Below are 21589 nucleotides of genomic sequence, written 5' to 3'. Positions count from 1 at the left end.
TTGTTGGGTTTTCTAAACAAAGTCTATCCAGCAAATTTATACTTATTTCCCGCTGAAGGTTAGGAGGTGATATCTCTGCAGGATTTGATCTAGGTTAAGGGATCCAGTCTGCGACAACCTGATGCCGTCACGACCGCCTAGGTGGCCGGGCGGAAGCAAGCCATGTTCCTCAAGCACCTGCAGATGCGAAGCGCGATAATTAACTCTAGAATCTTGCCTAAAGTATTGAGAAGAGCAATTGGGTGGTATAACTTAGGCAGGCAAAAGTCTTGGGGAGCTGCCTTGCGCAGAACAGCTGTTGTCGAGGTCTGGAAGTGGTGTGGGTTATAGCCAAGTCGAATGCATGCATTAAACAGGGCCGTGAGAATGAGATAAATGGTGAAATAGTTTTTAGAGTATTGCTAGATTTTTTTGGGGATAGCTTCTGGCCCTGGAGCTTTATCAGGGAGCGCTTGCTTGATGGCTTTGATCACATCCTCCTTGTTAATGTCGGGGAGCGGGAGATCTTGGGTAGGGTCACGTTCATTTCTCTGTACCTATGTCGGAGAGGCCAGCCTCTGGGAGGGGCTGGGAGCTCCAGAAAGAAAGCCTTGTGGAGTATGTTGACTTTTACTTCTGCGGTAGAGTTTCCTTGACGGAGGGTAGGGATGACGCCTTCCTGGCCCGCCTGTTAACAATTTCTAATCTATTTCCTGAGCACCCAGAGTCTGCAAGGCCCCTGGTCGACTATCTGATAGACTTGACGGTAATAGCCCTGTTGAGAGGCTCGCTTGCCAATCTTTCCTTTCTGATTACAGATCTTACCGGAGTCGACGGCCCACTCGTCCTCCGCATGCGTGATTCGCCAGTATGTTGGAGCTCCAGGTGCAGAGGATTTCCTTCAATCAAGAGCCGCAATTAGTGGTAAAGTATATTACTAGGTCCGAAAATTCCCTTTTTGTATAAGATTTGCTAATGGTCCCCTTATACGTTGCCTTATAATAGTGGAGCTAGTCCTAATTGTGGAGAGGAACAGAAAACAAAGGACGCATTCGATGATCATACACTTTCAAATCAGAATAACAATTGGTAAAGACGGCGGTCCAGAGGTTCTGCTCGGAATATGCTATTGCGATGTTAGCAGGAAGAGTGGTAAAAACAGCAATACGAGATAGAAACATACAACATGTAGGGGGAGAGGAAGCACAGTTGATAATAATCCAGTCTACAACCTTCTTCTCCTGCAACCAGGGAAAGTACTTCCCCCCCGGATAGAATCGGGAGATATGTTCATCAACCCGATCATAATCCCGAAGCAACTCGATAGCCCACTGCTTCTGTGGAATGTAAAAGTCAACTCGGCCATTACCACTCCTTGACCATTCACTACAGAGAGGTACGCCGATGCCTGCCACGTTGCAAAATGCCCTATAAAATTCATCCTGATATTGCGCCTCCATGGGCCTGGGTTTTGCTGCAGTCGAGATTTTCTTGCCTTCAGCAGCATGTCTCAGGCTAATCTTTGAAAAATTTTCGAGAACCTCCTGGCATAATGTACGTAACTGGTCGAATCTGTCGGGTAAATGCTTCGGCTTGTTGCCCATGAACCATTCAAGCCATCTAAGACAGGGTCAGATTAAGACAAGGAATACTAAATAAGAACTTACACTTCATGCAAGCGCGACGGCAGGACAGCAACATCATGTGTTAGTGGTATCTGTCCTTCAGCTATCCGGTGAACCCAGCCTCTCTTATAGCATTTCTGCATGGCCGCATCATCAATATCGAATGGTATGCTTCCATTGACTAAAATCCTGCCCAATGCATCAGCAACTTCAGATGTAAGGCGTCGTCCTCTAGGAAATGAGCGATAAACAGCATGATTCGCGAGAAACCTAAAGTAATCATTCTCATCCATCAAAACTTTAAGAACATGATCCATCGTGATTGTACGGATCTTTTTGTGTTTGAGGAGATTGCGATACCGCTGAACTCGAGTTAGTTGCATAAGCAAGCTTAACACTTTCTGGGTTAGAATTAAGAACGGTACATACATCCTGAAGAAAATCGACCGTGGCTGTCACCCCTCCGGGATGCCCATTTGTCAGGTCATATATGTAGTCCATAGCTGCCTTATCAATTGTGAAGGGTTCATCGAATTTGTTTGTCGTCAGAAGTGATACAACTTCACAAAATTCATCTTCTGTGTAAAACAAGCCAATTTTTGGCGAATCTTTGCCAAGTTGAGGGGTCAGTGTAATGCGCTGCGCGGGACCGAAGGTAACTGGAGTAAATCCATTTTCATTATCGTCTTCCTCCACACCTGTCGAAGGGCTTCCGTAGGAACAGAAAAGACAAATCTTTATATCTTTGCCTTCCCCAGACCTTCGGCTCTTGATGACCGTGTTCCAGAAGTACGTGTCCCGGTATGAATTCTGAGCTTCATCAATAAGAATTACAGTGTTTGCAGGAACAGATTTCCACGTTTTATCGAATTTAGGATATTTTTGTTGCAGGTGCAAGCCGAATCGAGTCCAAGGGTCTCCGCTTTGGGAAGCTTCCAGTGGTTCCCATGCCTCAAGTAAAAACGCCTTTCTATTATTCGTGAGGTAGTAGTCCAGCAGCAGTTGGGACAGGACCGTTTTCCCGCTGGCTGGTGTCCCCCGTATGTGAATAACATTTTGAGAATCAACGGCGGCTGCAAGTTTTGACACCGTATCCTGGCGTAAACATCTCGTTTTATACCTAGTAGCTATTCATTTTTACAGACTGTCAGCTCTTGACTATGGCCTCTGAGGGGACAGGATCTGAGTATGCACACTTACATCCCAAGGAGTGATATTGCGTGTGATTAGGATTGCCGGCAGATGCTGATGATTCGGTCGGAGAGGATTCGGTCGGAGAGGATTCAGTCGGAGGTGGTTCATTATCAGCAGCCCGGTGTTCTTTAAGTAAATGATTACACGTCTTTGTCTTGCATATCAACAGTTCAAAGTTTACTCCATGTTCCAGTAAAAAAAGACCTCGTGAACATGCACATCGAGTCCCGTTCTCGATAACTGTACATGGGCCTGAATTCATTGCGTAAGTGGCTGGAAGGGCGTTTTCCTTTGAAGCGGAGTTGATTTCCCTGGGGGGAGTCAAAGGGACAGAGAAAGGTTGGAGAGATGAGTGAGAAATCATCCTTTGAAAGCTCGGGGGACATAGGATGGCAGAAGTTGATGTGAGAGCTGACTGTAATCAAAAGACATTGCAACCAAACAGGAAGATATGACAAACAGAATCCGATACGAAGTATCAAAGATAAAACACTTTACATTTCACCCACTTGATATAAGAAAGGAGAAAAGTCAGGATATAATGAAAGGCTTCGAGGGGGAAGTTAAATGAAGTTGTCACCATTCGCAAGTGACAGAATCGAGCTCACCGCCTCCACGAACCTATCAAGCCGCCTTCCCGAAAGTGGTAAAACCCACTCCACACAGATTCATGGGTCGGGCAGTACTCTGTCAAAATGCGGGAGTCTGTCTCACTACTGTTATAAGTTACTTGTTAACATTATAACTTGAGCAGGCACTTGAATATAACTAAAATCTACCAAGGTATCGACAAAACGGCCATATTTATAGCCTCATTTTCGACCCCTTTTGAACACTACTCCCGAATGTGCGGTCCGCAAGCGAGCTGCAAGGGCTGCTGGGCTCGCCAGCGTTGAAGCTTGTGATGTTTCCTGACTGGCACGCAGGGTAGGGATCTCGTGGAGACCTAGCATCTTGATGAAGTATCGTGTGACTGTTTGAGAAGGGCCTTGGTGGGGCTATCTGTAGTGATATGGAAGGGCTGATGTAATGGCAAAAACGCCTCAAGTTGGTTCGTGTCGAGAAGCCGCCAAAGGGTGTGATATAGCATTGACTATCTTAGAGGTGGGCGTGGAGATAGCTTTGTAGATTATGCACCACGAATGCTAAGCGGCAGAGAGTCGCTTTCCCTAATTAGGAACGCTATGCCAGATCCAGTAGTTCACCATCACCGCAGACTACGGTGTACGGCCTAATCAGAGTAAGTGCTTGCCAAGTTTTAAACGCGAACATAACTGGTGGAGGCTGAAGTGTCCTTCTCCACATCAGTTGAATGGTTAAAAAAAAAAGAGCCTTGCTTTTCGCAATGCGGCCCCATGTTCCTCCCCCCAATTGAAAAATTCAGCAATGGCAAAACGTGAACATAAAAGTCATACTGGGGATTCCAGACCAAGCAAAAAACCTAAAAATACGAAGCATACCAAGCAAGATGCTGATGTTTCGCCGCCATACTCCCAATCACCGGCTCTTGACACTGTCCCACAATCCGAAATCGACCAATTCTTTTCTGACCATTCTATCAAGATAACGGACTCCTCACTGGATAGCACACCGTTGCGCCCCATAACCTCATTCTCGTTTCTGCCACAAAGCAATGAAAAGCTCTACGATCCTCTGGATGGCTTCAGCTGCCCTACTGCGATTCAATCTACAACATGGCCACTTCTGTTCTCAGGCCGCGATGTAATCGGGATCGCGGAAACCGGAAGTGGGAAAACCTTAGCCTTCGGCTTACCGTGCTTGAAGAAGGTACTCGACTTGAAGAAGAGCAAACAAAAACCGTGCCGACCAATTGCAGTGATCATCTCCCCGACGAGGGAGCTTGCAATGCAGATTAATGATCAACTTGTGAAATTCGCAGGGAAAGTGGATGTCAAGGTAGCCTGTATATTTGGCGGGGTTAGGAAAGACGAACAGCGCGAGACTCTCAAATCTGCTGCCATCGTTGTTGCGACTCCGGGAAGATTGAAGGACCTCCAGAATGATGGCTCGTTGGACCTTGGCAGGGTTAAGTATCTCGTTTTGGACGAAGCAGATCGTATGCTGGATAAGGGTTTCGAGCAAGATATCAAGGACATAATTTCTGACATGCCAGTCTCCAAACGTCAAACCGTTATGTTCACGGCCACATGGCCGCCTGCCGTCAGAGAGCTTGCGTCAACCTTCATGGCGTTTCCGGTTACCGTCACTATCGGGGGTGACCCGTCCGCGGACCCACGTGCAAACACTAGGATCAAACAGGTTGTCGAGGTCGTAAAGCCGCTTGAAAAAGAGCAGAGGCTTGTGCAAATTCTCAACAAGCACCAACGAGGCCCAGACAAGGTGTTGGCATTTTGTTTATACAAGAAGGAAGCAATGCGTGTTGAGAGACTCCTTCGAACGAAGGGCTTCAAAGTTGCGGGTATTCATGGTGACTTGAGCCAGCAAGAGAGATTCAAAAGTCTCGAGGCCTTCAAATCAGGCACAGCGACTGTTCTTGTCGCAACCGATGTGGCGGCTCGTGGTCTAGATATACCTCATGTAAAGCTGGTCGTAAATGTTACGTTTCCGCTCACTGTTGAAGATTATGTGCACCGAATTGGCCGGTAAGGTCGAAAACATTTCTTTATTATTCTAGCTTTCGACTGACATCCTTTCCGCTTAGGACCGGTCGTGCTGGTGCCAATGGCCATGCTATAACTTTGTTCACGGAAACCGACAAGGCTCAATCTGGCGGGTAAGTAGGGTCTTGCCTCTGCTGATTTACTTGGCGTGTCCTATGCATAGGTCTTTCTGTATGCTTTACTGATATATCGTAGGTTGATCAATGTCTTGAAAGCGGCAAACCAGGATGTACCCGAGGCTTTACTTAAGTTTGGGTCGACTGTGAAAAAGAAGCAGCATGACGCGTACGGTGCCTTTTTCAAGGATGTCGAGCCGGGAAAGGCGGCTACAAAAATTGTATTTGATGACTGACTTAATCTGACTTAATCTGTTTTATTTTAGACCTCATTCCTTTGCATTCCAGAATTTGATGAACCTTAGCGTAATAAAACATGACGTAGTTTCTCTCGAAATAAAGCCTGTAGGTATATCATATTAGCGCTTGTCAGTTCTACATGCTGGTTCACATACACTAGAATGACGTAAAACACCGCAAGAGCGAGTGAAATCAACTCTCCATGCGCATTATCTCTAAGTCCCGCATTGGATAACAGGATGGCCACAATGGCTCCAACAACAGTGGTGGGCACCCTTGGTGCAAAATCAACCAAAAAAAGGTCCATTTTGTACTGGTGTAAATATTTTCGGATGAAGGAGAAGCTCCAGGTTATCCTGACACACATATTCACGATATTGGCATAAACCAGTCCACGGGCTCCCAGTCCGCCCATTGACAAAAAAAGATAGGCTGCTAGGGCAAAGCATGCTGAAAACAGTGCCATGTACGCGGATTGCTTTCGGAGTTCAGATGGCTTCGCAGTCGAAGAGACAAATGCCTCACCGATACCGTTAAAAGCCAGGAAAGGTATGTAGTAGCAGTAGAGAGCGAATAAGTCATCAACTTCAGGGACAATCCATCGCCGACCACCTAATATATGAAGTATCTTTGGAGCAAAAGCTGGGCCTAGGGGAATTACCAAGGTCGTTATCATCATATATCCTCTCGCTACACCCAGAAAATGGGCCTTGGCGGTTGTAATGTTGGCTTCCTGGCCATTGCCTGCTTTGCTGTTGAGGAGTGACGAGAAGGTTGCCCTACTGCTCTCCTCAATAGGTTGGAACAAGACACGAGCTAGGAGGCTGCCGTAGTTGGAAGCTAGCGAGTATATGCCTTGTTCTTGTAGACTTGTCATGGCGGCAAGAATCATCGAATCCCCCTGCGTTAGCAAGTATTTTATTACGGATTGGAGGAAAACGTTTGCGGAAAATGTTATCAAGCGCCATGGAAATCTACCACAGAGGTACGTCGAGTCATCACTAGAACTGTTACTTTCTGCTCCAGTATAACCGTAAGATTAGGGTCCTGATGTCCTACCTTGGCCCTACCCTGGAGGGAAGAAGTGAAAAGTGCCAATCGCTAGACAGTTGGAGTGCGACGAGGAAATAGCCACAAAAAGCAGCGAGTGCGTAGGATAAGTACCCAAGTGCAAAAGGCAGGGGGCCAAGACTGTAACCAAAATTTACGCCCCATATGGATATCCCACATGTCACCAGGCTTTTGAAAAACGCTGCGCATATTTCAACGGCTGCTCGCCTGCTGTATAGCATGTGCTGCTGTATTACCACAAAAAAGGGCTCAGAACCGAGCTCAACCACTGATGCAATAGCTGTGGCGGCCACACTCATATGGTAGCACGGCATTCCCGAGACCTCATCGGAGGCAAAGTACAAGTAAAACGCTGAGAATATCGTGGCCGCAACAATGCCCATGCCGATACCCAGGTAGGACATGTTCACTATGGATTGAGAGGATGTTGCTTGGGCTTTCCTTCTGGCTTGATCTTCTCTCGGAGAGACCTCGTTTTTATCTGCTGTAGTAGAATACCTAGGAGGGTGCAACGGCTGCCTTTGGACTGCTGATCGAATGCTTTCCCTGGAGAAGTATAAGATTGAACTCAAGAATAAATCAAGTTGCGCAGAGACTCCCAAAATTGACGGTGATAGATTCCTCAGAATCATCTGATTCGCGGCAAAAATGAAGAACCTGGAGACCAACTGTACAAATATTAACATAGTTGTCCCAGTGATTGCTGGTGCCAGGATGCCGTTGGCATTTTTATCTGGCAGCGACATGCTGGGCGAGGTTGGCGTGTTTCCAGAGTCAGACCTCTACCCGAGTCTGTTTGGAAGAAGACAAGATATTTTTGTTTTTGTGCCGCGCAAGGCGAAGTGACCTGTGCCCGGCGGAGACCGGGCGGTCGCGACAAGAACATGCCCGAATTGACGGTCTCGAGTCTAGACACTTTTTCCACACTAGGTACCCTGTTCGTACTGCCTACCCAACAAGATTTACATATAGTTATCATAAACATCTCTTTCCCCTTTTCTTAATATTTTCCCCCCTAGCTTCTATCGCCATTTTAATCCAGGACCCTCAGTTGTAGCATAATGGTGATTTATCGATAACAACACATTACAGTTTGTAGTTTTCCTTTCTCATCATCTACCTGGCACACCCGTGACCCCAATAATGCTACCTATTAGGAGTACCTAGTGCAGGCGCCGAAGATCTTGGCTTTATTAACGGGTTGGGTCATACTTGCTTTCAGTCCTAAACAGCGTTCGACATTGAAAGCGCTGCCACTCGGGGATGCAATCGACTTGCTTGGTCCTGAAACACCGGAGATTGTGAAAATTTGCTGGTCTCTTGTTTTTGGCGCATCCCGTCCTTTTCTCTTCTTAGCAGTTGTGATCTACACCGAAATGATGAGATGGGTTCGCCAAAATACCTAAAAAGGTGGGAGGAAGAATGGATATCCGCCGTTCTTCGCCCTGAAGACACTCAAAAGGAAACTATATGTTCCAAGTAAAACAACCCCCCAAATAACGACGGCAACCTGCTGGGACTTGTTGTCCGCAATGCGGGGGGCCTTCATAGCTAACGCTATCGTTGAAAAAGCGAGCACAGCATCTTCATACGTATTAGTTCATTTGCAATTTTGCGCCAGCAGAGAACAGGTATAGAGAAAAAGGAGACGTGGCTTACATATAGCGGCAACAATTTGGGTTTCCATTCCAAATTGATTTGAAAATCCACCGGCAAAATAGCTGATACCACCTCTTCCATCTCCGACAACATATGGGACTTTGCGGATGTGATTGAACATGTGGCCGCTGGTGAATAGAAGGATGGCAATCAGGCTGAATGCAGCCCACAAGTTCCGATTTCTTACAATTGGAAGAATATAAGGCGACAGCACGGTAAACAAGGTCACGGCTCCCATCAGAACTGTAATTCCGGAGGCAATCCTCACGTAATTGATCGGACGGACAAGTGGCGGTTTTGGTCCATCGGGGAGATGGCGGTTGATCCAAGCATAAACCTGCTCGGCGGAAATGGGACTGGAAAACAGTGGTGGTCAGTCCGATGTTTCTGTGAACGTGCGTGATATAAATCAAGTAGCCATACCCGCTGAAATCAAAACGCAGTGGACTGTCGTCAACTTTGGCATAAGGCCCGAGAGTAGGAGGGAAGACCAGGAGGACGGGCGCGGTTTGAAGCATGAGCTGTTTCTACGTTAGCCGGGGGGACGTGTGGAGCTTCCTACTTCATACTCTTTGGAAGGCCGCTTTGCCATTATTGAAATCGAGGGTACCGAATAGCAGCTTGACGTCGTCAGGCTTGCTGCCTTTGTTCCAACTTCGCGCAATAAGATCGAATTCAGGCTGGAAATCGCGGCAAAGCACACACCCAAAACGGGCTTCCATAGCTGTCAGGATAACCACTGCATGATAATCGCGAGGCTTCGAAGTGATATCATCATAAGACAAGTCATCAAGTTGAATGGGTGCGACGCGAGAAACCGACTGATATTGTTCGAACTTGTCCGGGCTTGACGAGGCCGAGAGTGCGACCGGAATAAGGTAAAGGAGGGAGGCAATGAAGGCGAAGAGCTTCATATTGACACAGGATTGACACGATAGTCTTATTGGCGAGCCCTATGGTACGTATGGAGCAAGTAAATAACCAGCAATCAATTAGACCACGCACATCTGAGAGTTGAATGTTTGGCGAAAGGCGCGTTGGTATGATATCGGCGAAGTTACACTGGTGGCTGCCAACTGGTGTACTCATAGGTGTCCACTACTACTCGCGACGGGTCCACTCCACTGGGGTTTTCCCCTTCCACCGTTTGGGCCTGCGTTGGTTGATCTCTGTTCACCGGTCTAGTCTCGTTTCATCCTAGTTGAGTCATACTGGTATGTCCCGCGCTCTCTAGTTTTATTAATGCCCTGGCATACATGTCTTTTGCTTCATTGCTGAGATGCAAATATATCCGACCGCCCAGGATGGACCCCTTAACATATGAACTAGAACATGCAGTCAAAGATGATGTACGTGCCAACTGCATAAATACCACATAGGCTGACATATAATCCACAGTACCAAATGGCCCTTATAACCGCAGGATTTGAAAACGAGTATAACCAAATTCATGCGCACACATCACAGCTTTTAAATGCTGAGCGTGACCGAGCACATTGCATAGAGCAACTACTTCTTCGCATTGAAAATGAAAGCTTGCAACTGCAAGTACATCAGACAGAAAAGGAATTAATCCAGGCTAGAGAGACAGAATCTAACACGCGTCTCCAACTTGGTAGTGCTCTGAGAGAACTTGATTCTTTACAGGATATCTCCCAGGCATCATTACGCGAAATAGAAAATCTTCGCGTATGTGCACATGTATTCCTCCGTGATATCTGACATTTAACATTGTTTCTAGCATGAACTTGCATTATCGAACACAGTTGCTTGTGATTCCCAGAAATTACAAGCAGAAAAAGTTCGCCTATCTAAAGAAGTGTCAATAATACAGTCTGAACTTGAGAAACTCAGGTCTCATAATACTTCCGCCAATACCCTCCTTGCAGAAAAACAGGCCGCTACTCGACAATTAAATGCTCTTGAGATACAGCTCGAGGATGAGAAGCGTGCACATGAGCGTACCCTAGCCAAACAACTGCAGCAGACAAGGGAGATTTCAGGGATTAGTTCAAAACTTGAAGAAGCACGACAAGAACTAGAATTGGAGCGCCGCCAAAACCCAGACAACACCAATCAGAAGCGCCGTGCAACACGATCTCCTCAACCACCACTTGCAGGTAGAAATGGAGGCACTAATAAGAGATTTGGGATCGCGAAAGACCGCGATCAAGAAGACACCCCGGTTCCCCAACAAGCAGCCGCTTGGGGTAGCACAACAACCAAAGTTCCCACTGAAAGACCTAGTGAAGCCGAGCTCCAAAAGCTTTCGAGTCACTTGCACCCAGACCTGATAATTGCAACCCCTGGGGCTGTTCGTGCACGGGATCAGCAGAGGAAATTTTCTACATTGCCTGGTGACAAGTCCTCTTTTTCAATAACGCCTTTTTTAAACCGCACAACTGGACTTGATGAATCTTCAACCGGCTCAGAGGATGAACTGAATGAAGTTAATAGCTTTGTTCATGTCGATAAACCATTTGACTCTCCTAGACACAACGAGCACATTGCTAATACGATGACCGCACTCCCCAAACAAAAGCTAGCGGATGCGAAACAGCCCCCCAATCCCAGAAAGCAAGCGCCTACAAAGGCTGCATTGGAAGGCGATACGAAGAAGCAGATGATATCAGATAGTCCCGATGGGGGTTACCAGGCTCCACTGCCTCGGCCGGTTGGTCAGAAGCAAGCCATTTCCAAGAAACGAAAGCTAGGGGTTCAACGCGATAGAAGCTTATTTGATGAAGACAAGAATGATAAAATGTCCGAGACCAAGAAACCTGGAAGAAAACTTGTTGGCACCGGATACACAGGCTTAGCCGGAAACCGCGTGTTCGCTGGACCCGTGGGATTTTCACCTTTGAAACGAGATAGAAGACGATTTTAAACTACTTATGGCAGTGGTATATCCATAATGTATAGTGTAGTAGGTGAACAGCAGTTGGCCGCAACTTTTTAAAACATTTCTTCTGTGCTTGTACCCCTTTCCATCCAACGCTCAATATATTAGGCTAGGCTGTAGCGTAGAACCTAGATGCCGGACTTCGAAACAGGTATTTATATTTACTTATATCCCCAATGGCGCACACGATCCCTGACAGTCGAAGGCCTGGGAATTCCACTTTTACTGGCCACTATTAGTACCGTGTAAGGTAAACGCCAAGACTTACCGCCGAAACCACGCCAGAACTAAGCAACAGTCTTCATGTCCAGTTTTTTTTGCGTGTCATTGCACGCCTATATACCACGTCGTTGGCAATGGCTCTGTTGCTACCTGCAGGGTCCCGCAACTGTAAAAAGAATATCTGCAGTATCCAGCAATTTTTACCAAAACGGCCTTCGTCCTCTAAACGATGGCAAGCGCGCCAACTCAAAGATCACTTTACGCGGGAGGCAGCAGTTCAAGGGCTCAAAAGTCGAGCAGCGTTCAAGCTTTTACAGGTACTCAGAGGACCATATTATCTGATATTACTTTTTATACATTAATAATTACTAATATTGGTCTTTTGTTCACAGATAGATGAAAAGCACCACCTTTTCCAAAGTGGCCAGACTGTTGTCGATTTAGTATGCTTTCTCTCGGAATCAATATCAATAATGACACGATTTTAACGACGGATTCTACGATAATTAGGGCTATGCTCCAGGATCATGGTCACAAGTATGCGTAGCAACATTTGCACCTGAAAAGTTGTACTTTGATTGACTTTTTTTTATAGGTGGCACTGGCACGAACCCAGCCCAGAGGTAGGGTTCTTGGTGTCGATATAATCCCAAGCCAACCACCGAAGGGTGTGTCCACCATCCAAGGCAACTTCCTAGACCTAGAGGTCCAAGCCTATGTGCGAGAATTTGTGCGCAATCCTCGGAGGGGCAGACATTACTCCCAAGAGGCAATTCAAGATGTTGACGACGCTGAGGGATCGGTGGAGTCTGCGCTGGAGGCAAGCTCTACTAGTGGTACATTGAGAAACAAAAACGTCGGTCATGGGTATTCAGATGCCCAGAGAACGGTAGATGTGGTTCTTAGCGATATGTCCGCTCCCTGGTATCAAACAACCGGATTTTGGAAGAGAAGTCTAAGTAATCCCTACAACAGGATGATGAACACTAGCGGGTTACCCTTCAAAGATCACGCGGGCAGTATGGTGAGTTCCTTTTCTCATCTGGTGATCATCATATGATATATTGACATTTGGAAGGACCTCTGTCGTGCCGCCTTAGAGTTCAGTTATGAGGTTCTTAATGCTGGTGGACACTTTGTCTGCAAGTTTTACCAAGGAACTGAAGACAAAGACCTGGAGAAGCAGCTGAGAGCCTTGTTTCAAAAAGTGCATAGGCTCAAGCCAGAATCATCACGCAGTGTATGGAAGGTGTTTGTCTGCATGTACTACGTTGTGACCCAACTAAAATCGCTAGCAGGAATCCAAAGAGGCATACTTCATTGGTCTCAAACGTAGACCCGACGCAAAAAAGCAAGAAGTTCTCACGCCCCCCTAAGGGACCTTGAGTCCGTTGACACGTCTCTCCGCAACCCCGAGACATCCCAAGACGCATAGGTCTGAACAAATCTATACCCGCTCAGTTCCCGCCTGGTGCTGCTATCTCTTCCAGTTCTGAATCCTCATCCCATTCGATGTCGGCTAGTGTTGCTTCTGCTGTCTCTTGAACCTTTAGAAGAATCAGCAACACGTACGGCAGAAAAAGAGGAATAACCAACTTCTTTGAGGCCACTCAGCTCTTCAACATAACCCTCTTCATTTAATGCTCTTTGCACGAAATCCCAACCCATTCTTTTGTACTCATTTATGATGGTTTCGGAGCACGCGCTACAATACTTGTAGCTTCGGCCTACAACAGAAATATTCTCAAACCTAGATAGGAATCCTCTGATTTGATGCGGAACAAGGCCGAGAGGATGGCCATCTTTGTCATCCTGGGGTTGGGGAGCTTCTGCGGCGGCCCCTAGCGGATGTTGAAGAAGCGAGACTAGCAACTCAACCAGGTGAGCCGATGCTATGGCAGCTATTCCGGGTCGGGTGACGGTGCACTGCTGGTCCAGTGTCTGGTCTTTTTGAGACTGCATTATGCTTTAGCCACGGTGCCGGCTGATTTCGAGCAAGACTCACGTTCATGGGCGCAACGACATCATTGCAGAAATAGCATCCGAGCTCTTCCTCCGGGTTCTCGCCATTTGCAACGCCATGGCGCATTACGACAAAGGTGTCAAATCCTAGTGCTGCATTCATAACTATTTTGCCCGCTGCCTTCCCCATTACGGTTGGCAGCCACCGCGATTCCCGCGTATCCATTAAGAGGAAAATCGCATCATGGTCGTTTATGAGTTTTTTGAGGACCTCGAAATCCGTCCGCGTCTTCTCCGTATCTAATACCGGGTGGCCCGCCATGGGAACAGCTAGTACATGGCCAACAGAGTCGACACCCGGGTATATCTCTGACAGAGATTGGGAGGCCCGATACGCTTTTTTTGAACCGCCATTCAAACAGTCCGCAAAGTTGAAGAGTGGCTGCCGCACTGGATTCGAGAATGACACAGTTCCATTATCTATAAATGTTATCTTCCTTACTCCCCAAGCCTAACAATGTTAGCAATATACCGCGTATTTGTAGACCGTGGGGACTCAAACCATTAAATTCCGGGCAACGTAGCTGCCAAGAGTCCCTGCACCAAGTAGAAGGCACTTGGTATCTTTGATTTTTTCGAGGTCAAGATTTGGGCTGATTCGCCATTTCATAAGCTTGAGATTGAGGTCAACAGATTGATCAGCGAGCCTTTGTAATAGAAGTAGAATCAGCGTTTGTTCAAATACATTGGTTTTAATGCCACTGTACCTCTTAGGATCCAAATATTCCGTGAGATCAACAACCCTTCCTGCCAGTTTCCCTGCCGGATTGCGCTCCCATCCCGTTACTTTAGGCATTTCATTGTCATTAGCTGGCGACGCAACCAGCGGTGATTCCTTCATCCCCAGTGTTATCGCAATGCTGCGACCCCGGTCACGTTGGGATGATCCATGGCAATACCGTAATATCTGCACCTTTGTGAGTCTCCACCGTCGTTTTACAAGGATAAGCAGATTCCGTAGCATCCAGCCAGGTGATTCCTCGTAATTTGAGGGATCAGCGAAACAGGTGAAACAGTCTTCAAATTTGGCGCCCTTAAAAAATCCATCCTCGTAGCTTGAGAGTGGTGCGATCCTCCAGGAAACGGGATGGTCCTCGTGTGCTCTAATCCTCTGTGCTAGGAAAAATCCGCGTTGTCGAGAATCCACACCACGCGCCCACTCTTGCACTGATTCGGCGAGTGTTGAGTTTTCTGTACTGGGTAGTTCTGTTGCTGTACCTCGTGCATCCGCGGATTTCAGGCGGGTCTTCGCATTTCTGTCCTTCAAAGGGACCCAAGAGGGATCCGAATGAAGAGCCGGGAATGCAAACCAATAATGAAACTTATATTTTTTGAGATCAGCGTAGGAGATAACGATGAAAGAGGACAGCAGAGAGGGGCATGAATAAATTGTGCCGTCGTCGATGGCATCCCATATCTGGCAACATGATGTTATTACTGCCTTGATAAAACGTTAACTGTGGCTTAACTGACCGTTTTCCCAGATTGTCGGAGCACTCCCATCTTGTCGATATTTGCATACTCCTCGACGGTATTAACGTTCTTTATGATGCCTTCTGCTCGGTAATAGCTAGCTGGGGCACTGTGTTATAGCTAGTTAGAAATATGACTAACCCATCCGCTATAACTATTGAACAGCTTGGCGCTCACTCATTGTTGGTGAGGGCGTTCCCATGTATCTGCATTCTGCATGAGGCATTTGGAGCCTCTGCGGGGCGTATCTCATAAAGCCCAAGGACTTTGCGAGCGGAGGCATCCAGTTTGTCATGGTTGATCTTATGCGACGCTAGTGCAGTGTAAAATGGAAGTTCAATATCCGAAGCAAAAGGAGTGTATTGCATCGTTGCTATTGATGAAGGGTGGACGGCTTGGTTGTGGCTGTCGCTACAGTATGGTTGTGTTATGCATGCCTGGCTGGCTGGCGGCCGTTGGTTAGGAGCAAACAAGCACAAGCACCGATAACGGGTAGATGGAGTGGTATTCGGGCTGGCGAGGCACAGGCTAGACGATCCCAATATACTTATACGCTCAACGGGTAATCTGGATGATCTCGATTTGCAGCAGCCTTTTGAGTTTTGGCTCGCCCGATCAACCGGTATTGGATGAGATATTTTAACTGGGTTGTTGCATCGCGTGACTTGGAAGTTGGCTGTTCCTCGGCGGTTACGTCATGAGACTCTTGAGAGACGCAAATGGTGCCTTAGTATCTTTTGGGACAATATCATTTCAAATAAATACCACTCTGCTGGTGATGATGTACATATTAATATTAATGTAAAAAGCGGAATACCTCACCCACAAGGTTCAGTGCAAGGACGAGTTGCCGATAGTCTTAGAACAAAAATTTGCAGCGATGCAAGTCAAATAACTCAATAATACTACCATTCATAATGAGCTTATCGAGTGAGGTGTCAGGAAGAAACCAAAGCCCTTCGAGCTTCAAGTCTTAATAGTATATAGCCAGATAGTTGCGTATAACTTGGAGAAAATTGTAAGGAAGTAGTAGATACCTACACTGCGAACGATACCTAATATCCACTTAGTGTCTGTCCCTTTCCACATGTTTTTGCAAGGCCTGGTAGGTATTTACTATTTGGTTGCTATTTGTTTTCCTCTTATAGTAGTTAAGCTCTCATCCCTCATTTGTCATTTGTCATTTGTCATTTGTCATTGTTGTTTTATTTTTATTTTTTAAAAAAAATTGCCAAGTGTTCATGCCTGGGCATGAAACCAAGAAGGTCCATCCCCTCATCTCCATAAATCAACATTCCCTCTGCTATTTTCCACTGCCCTGGTACTTTCCCAGGAGCACCAGAGGAACAATGCTAATTGGTCTATGTGGAGGTCAGTCGACTACCTAAAAAATGCCTTCCTTAATGGGGCCTACTAATTAACTGACATAACGTATTCAAGGCATCTGCTCTGGGAAGAATGCTGTGGCAGAGTATCTGACCCAACATCAAAATTTTCGACGCCTTGAAGTGAAATCAGGCACTCCCCCACAGGCTGCAGATGATCTTCGATTACAAGCCTCTGGCTTGACGGACGATGCAACTGACCAGGTTACGCCATTGCAGTTTGAAACAACCGGGTCGCTTCTCGAATTTGCAACAAAAAGATGGCAAGAACACTGGGTTACTACCCACATTTGGGATGCATCTACGCTAGACCGCTTTATACAACGTCCCTTTTTCCTTCTGGTGAGCGTTGACGCCCCGGTCAGTTTGCGATGGAAGCGTTTTGCGGACAGGTTAGCCATTAAAACTGTTTCGATTTCAAAAAAAAAACAAACAAAAATGCTAATTCATACTTCAGGTGTCGAAGAAGGCGGCTTGAACCCCCTCACCTAGAAGAGTTTGTTCTTTGGAACGATAAGCAGCTGTACGAAAAGAGTGTTGGCCATGCCTTGATCACCGACCGAGCGCAAGTCCGACTGTTCAATCCGTCCCCCTCATTAGACGAACTGCATGGTGCTCTAAAGGCACTCAACCTAGCTGACGAGCAACGTTTACGACCAAACTGGGATCAGTATTTTATGGAGTTGGCATCACTCGCTGCGCAGCGAAGTAACTGCATGAAAAGGCGAGTGGGCTGCGTTCTTGTTAGAGAACGTCGCGTCATCAGTACTGGTTACAATGGAACCCCACGGCACCTCAAGAACTGTAACGAGGGGGGATGTAGGGAGCCTTGAAACAGCGGTAGATGTGCTTTTACTTACACACTCCCAGGCCCAAGGTGCAATCGTGGGGAAGGAGGAGGAGTTGGCTTGTCCACATGTCTTTGTCTACATGCCGAGGAAAACGCTCTGTTAGAGGCCGGAAGAGAGCGCATTCGAGAAGGCGCAATATTATATTGCGATACGTGGGCGAAATCCTTACCCGCATTTCGACCGATTCTGCTAACTCAGATCCTTTTCTCAAAGTTGTCCGTGTTTGACATGCACCGTGAAGATTGCGCAAGTAGGGATTTCAGAGGTAGTATACTCGCAAGGCTATAATATGGACCATAATGTGTGTAGATTTTATCCTGCATCAGAATTTGATCTGACAAGAACTAGAGCGCCGAAATCCTTGACGCAGCTGGAATACGCCTGCGACAATTTTCCCCAGTAGGGTTTCGGTCAATCGTCTGCTATTAGGGGATGCTAACATTTTGTAGACTCGAAATGGTCTCATCTACCTTGAGGGGCCAGGGCAAAGGTGAACAACCACAAAGCCTATTGCCATTCCATGCCTCAAGTGCCTAGGCTCAGGGCAATCTCACGGTGTTTGGTTGCTGCAAATCCAAGGTGCACGACCTTTCTTTTTTTCTACTTCTCTGGACGTACAGCTTGACATCAGATATGCATGTTTCAACCAAAGCAAAGTAAACCTCGACAACTCCTTAATACAAATTTACACTGTGAAGAATGTTTTTCTGTATCTGCCCTTTTCCCTTTCCTCTTTCCCTTCTTCTCTCCCCCCCTCTCTCGTCTTTTTATTTTATTATTATCATCATCATCATCATCATTTTTAGAGAAGAGCATGAGGGCAATGAATTTGAATTTGAAAGACATGGCGCACACACAGATCTACCCGACTCATTGTATACCATACCGATGTCTAATTTTATTTCTTGAAGTTCATTCCGGTAAAGCTGTATTGGGAGAACAGTAAAATACGCATGCACCCACCATTATCTAAATGTTAGGCTCAAACCTTCGAACAAGAAAACCTCTAGTATCAAGGTAGTGCTTAACCTCATCAACAGTATATTCACCACGATGGAACTGTGTTCTGGTCAAAATTGCTTCCCGTGAACAGGGGTACGACATAAGTATACGTACCATTCCAGCGCCGAGGGCGGCATCAGTTGTTGTTTGATCGAAGACTTCTTCAAAATGTTTGGGCATACCAGCTCCGCTGGAAGCAATCACGGGTATAGTTATTGCGGCCTTGACGTGATTGATAAGTTCTAGATCAAACCCACTGTTGCTTCCATCTTTGTCGATGCAGTTGAGTAGAATCTCTCCCGCGCCCATCGCTTCGACGGCTTGCACCAGCTGGCAGACATCTATATCCCGAGTCTCTCTCCCACCCTTGATCGTACACTGATACCAACAGAAGGTCTGCCCAGTGGCATCCGAGTGCTTCGTTTTTATGGTATGGTGCTGTGTATCTTCTGGTTTGCTCACATATACGCGCTTTGGGTCGACGCTTACAACGACGGCCTGATTTCCGTATGCCTTGGAAATTGTTTCTATGGCCGTTCTCCCAGAGAGCACTTTGCCGGCTTCATAAAACTCCTCGGCAGCAGTAACAGCATCCGAACCAATACTGACTTTATCGGCCCCGGACTTGAAGTACATTGTTGCCACGTCTAGAGCTGAGATGTGAGTACCGTCTGTATCCACGGTATCTCTGATACCACCGCCAATAGTCAAGGGCACAAAGACAGTCTCTGAAGTCCTCCTGAGAATTTCGAGCATAGGGAGATCAGCAACTGGACAGTTTCGGAATGAAGTAATATTCAGAAACGTCACCTCATCTGCCCCTTGCTCGTAATATTTTTTGGCCATATCAACTGGCTTCCCCAAGTTTCGCACTTGCCCTCCTACATCCGCATCATTCTTTTCCCGTACATCATATTGATCGCCTTTGGTTACAACAAGGTCACCAATGTCATTTGTGCGCACATCAAGGCAGGCGATAATTCTGCGGGTAAGGCCGTTTTGACTTTCCGCCCACATCGATTCTTCCGGGCCGGAAAGGTGAATCTTGGTACCGTCTAAGAAAGCGCGAAGTGTGCGCAGGCCTGCTTGACCACTCTTCTCGGGGTGGAACTGCGTCGCAAAGATATTGTCTCGTGCTATTGCGCCAATAAATTTCTCCTCTCCATAGCTCGCTGTGGCAACTAGCCAACCATCTTGCTCGAGAACATCTGGATCATAGAGCGCAGCATATGAGTGCACATAGTAGTATTTGCTACTTGGGCTTAACCCATAAAAGCTTTGCCCCCCAGAGGTGTCGAGACGGGTATTCGTCGCCGAGTTCCAGCCGATATGAGGAACACTCTTTGTTTTAGTTTTGAACTTGTGCATGCGCATCGGAATTAAACCGAGACCAGCAACGTTGGAATCTTCCTCGGAGCCCTCAAAAAGCGCCTGTAAACCAACACATATACCCATAAAACGTTTCCCGGAAGCTATATGTTCTTTTATCGGCTGCAAGTAACCACCGTTCGACAGCTGGGAAAGACAATGGCCAAAGTGGCCGACCCCCGGAAGGATGAGTTTCTATGGTCTCCGCGTCAGCCAGACATGTACGAAAAAATAAGGTACATACAACAATGTGAAATTTCCCCTTACCTCGACATTTTTCAAGTCGCTAGGCGATCTCACCCATTCAACTTCATAACCAACCTGGTTAATGGCATTCACCAAAGACCGCACGTTTCCAGCGACATAGTCAAGTAGATGAACAGTAGGCATTTTGGCAAACGCCAATTCCCACCTCTTAGATAGTATCGATATGGGAACAGCTGATTGCAAAATCCGATCCCAATGACTTGGTGGTCCTGAGTTTTGTAACTTGATAACTATGATGTCTTCCCAACCAACCCCACCTAAGTGGGAAGGGGGGGTTGGCTGACTCATACCTACTACCAGCCATTTTTTTTTTACTCTTCCGCCAATTCCCCAAGGCGGAGAGCGTGTGCTGTGTACTCTGTAGAACTACGTTGCGGAGCGGAGAGCAGGCCCGACTCCGGAGCGATATCGGTCATTTGTACCGGGAAAGAATTATTCTAGGAAACAATTTCTCTACATGGTATCCCTTTTTTGGCTATAGGATAAGACGCATACCAGTGCTGTGTCTTTACCTTCAATACAGTTATATTCATTCATGCCTTTTCGAATCACGAAAATCACCCAACCAGTGCCCCCCAAAGATTTGGACGTTGACGAATGAACGATTCGTAATAAGATTTTCGAGGCTGTAAGCTTCAATAAACGATTGACAGTACTGGATAATAATAAAATAGAACTCGCAAGTCCTTGAAAAGGGTGGTAATTCGATACTGCTAACTGATCTCAATGATAGATGCTATGGTAGAAGTCTCGGTAGGCGGGCTAAACGAATTATGACCTTCCCGTCACGTGGCTTCCTCAACGTGCAGCTGATCACGTGATAAAATTACGGTAACTTGCCACTGCAACACTCCGCACTCCCATCCTGTCCTTATTATTACAACCTGTGCAAATCTACATCATTCTCGCAACACCTTTCCAGGGAATAGGCGACCGAACCGGGATATGCAGTAGCTATTGCAGTCATAATCTTCCCGTGTCTTCCTCGTGGTGTGATTACATCCCATTGCTGTCTACCATCTACCGTTGAAATCAGCTTCAAGATTCCTTTCACAAGACCTCCATTCTTTCCGCGTGTTTGTTACCTCTGCGCTTTGCTAACCCCGACCGACGCCCTATTCTTTGTTCAAGCGTTTCTTTGGCCGGTTGCAAATCCTTGAAAAAAAAAATTGCTATAAATCAGACCAGGTCGCAAGTGTTATCGGAGACTAAGCTGGATAGATCTCGTTCGATTCCTTGATCGCTGCTTTCAATTCCGTCTAAAGTGCCCTGCTATTTGCAGCTTCTCTTGCCTTGTATCGATCGCCCTGGCTTGATTTCGTTTGTATGCAGCGGTCTGAACCCCCCACCAGCATCAGTGAAACGGAGTCTTTTATTAGCTTCGAGCAATATCCTCGATATTATTTGAGGCTTCGGTACCAGAGATTTTCCAAGAAATTATTATTATTATTGTTATTTTCCTTTCTCGAGCCTTCAATTACGACCTCTATCTTCTGCCCTACATTCCCGCATCTACAATACTGTGCTTTGTATCCTCATTCGTGAACGTGGTATAAAAACCCAAAATTCTG

General features: G+C 46.6%; 8 protein-coding genes across 8 annotated transcripts; 4 read left to right on the top strand and 4 right to left on the bottom strand.

Moving 5' to 3' along the window:
- Positions 1-995: 995 nt before the first annotated feature.
- APUU_80627S (uncharacterized protein) lies at positions 996-3162 on the bottom strand (the record flags this gene model as incomplete). The annotated part of the gene is made up of 5 exons (XM_041696929.1): positions 996-1105; positions 1163-1599; positions 1647-1966; positions 2034-2731; positions 2805-3162. 5 exons carry the CDS (start codon positions 3160-3162, stop codon positions 996-998), a joined length of 1923 nt encoding a protein of 640 aa, XP_041562510.1.
- A 1022-nt stretch (positions 3163-4184) lies between these two features.
- dbp3 (RNA-dependent ATPase DBP3) lies at positions 4185-5792 on the top strand (the record flags this gene model as incomplete). Its single annotated transcript, XM_041696928.1, has 3 exons — positions 4185-5422; positions 5482-5553; positions 5636-5792. 3 exons carry the CDS (start codon positions 4185-4187, stop codon positions 5790-5792), a joined length of 1467 nt encoding a protein of 488 aa, XP_041562509.1.
- A 2477-nt stretch (positions 5793-8269) lies between these two features.
- OST3 (OST3/OST6 family protein) lies at positions 8270-9440 on the bottom strand (the record flags this gene model as incomplete). Its single annotated transcript, XM_041696927.1, has 4 exons — positions 8270-8451; positions 8527-8882; positions 8950-9047; positions 9096-9440. The coding sequence occupies 4 exons, from the start codon at positions 9438-9440 to the stop codon at positions 8270-8272; spliced, it is 981 nt and encodes a 326-aa protein (XP_041562508.1).
- A 342-nt stretch (positions 9441-9782) lies between these two features.
- Positions 9783-11413, top strand: APUU_80624A (uncharacterized protein; the record flags this gene model as incomplete). The annotated part of the gene is made up of 3 exons (XM_041696926.1): positions 9783-9875; positions 9925-10215; positions 10268-11413. The coding sequence occupies 3 exons, from the start codon at positions 9783-9785 to the stop codon at positions 11411-11413; spliced, it is 1530 nt and encodes a 509-aa protein (XP_041562507.1).
- Positions 11414-11784: 371 nt separating this feature from the next.
- Positions 11785-13026, top strand: MRM2 (RlmE family RNA methyltransferase; the record flags this gene model as incomplete). Its single annotated transcript, XM_041696925.1, has 7 exons — positions 11785-11967; positions 12043-12093; positions 12161-12187; positions 12246-12562; positions 12626-12674; positions 12729-12890; positions 12949-13026. 7 exons carry the CDS (start codon positions 11785-11787, stop codon positions 13024-13026), a joined length of 867 nt encoding a protein of 288 aa, XP_041562506.1.
- Positions 13027-13107: 81 nt separating this feature from the next.
- On the bottom strand, positions 13108-15513 carry ATG7 (putative autophagy ubiquitin-activating enzyme ApgG; the record flags this gene model as incomplete). The annotated part of the gene is made up of 7 exons (XM_041696923.1): positions 13108-13197; positions 13247-13606; positions 13656-14123; positions 14175-14319; positions 14380-15089; positions 15146-15254; positions 15323-15513. The coding sequence occupies 7 exons, from the start codon at positions 15511-15513 to the stop codon at positions 13108-13110; spliced, it is 2073 nt and encodes a 690-aa protein (XP_041562505.1).
- Positions 15514-16386: 873 nt separating this feature from the next.
- Positions 16387-17875, top strand: DCD1 (deoxycytidine monophosphate deaminase; the record flags this gene model as incomplete). The annotated part of the gene is made up of 7 exons (XM_041696922.1): positions 16387-16516; positions 16586-16922; positions 16988-17349; positions 17401-17533; positions 17595-17682; positions 17730-17780; positions 17831-17875. 7 exons carry the CDS (start codon positions 16387-16389, stop codon positions 17873-17875), a joined length of 1146 nt encoding a protein of 381 aa, XP_041562504.1.
- Positions 17876-18350: 475 nt separating this feature from the next.
- HIS7 (imidazoleglycerol-phosphate synthase) lies at positions 18351-20141 on the bottom strand (the record flags this gene model as incomplete). Its single annotated transcript, XM_041696921.1, has 3 exons — positions 18351-18440; positions 18498-19946; positions 20019-20141. The coding sequence occupies 3 exons, from the start codon at positions 20139-20141 to the stop codon at positions 18351-18353; spliced, it is 1662 nt and encodes a 553-aa protein (XP_041562503.1).
- Between the last annotated feature and the right edge of the window lie 1448 nt (positions 20142-21589).

The sequence above is a fragment of the Aspergillus puulaauensis genome, chromosome 8 (genome assembly GCF_016861865.1).
Source record: "Aspergillus puulaauensis MK2 DNA, chromosome 8, nearly complete sequence".
In the NCBI taxonomy this organism is placed as follows: Eukaryota; Fungi; Ascomycota; class Eurotiomycetes; order Eurotiales; family Aspergillaceae; genus Aspergillus; species Aspergillus puulaauensis.
Note: the sequence above shows the minus strand (reverse complement) of the source record. Positions and strands in the feature narration are given on the sequence as shown.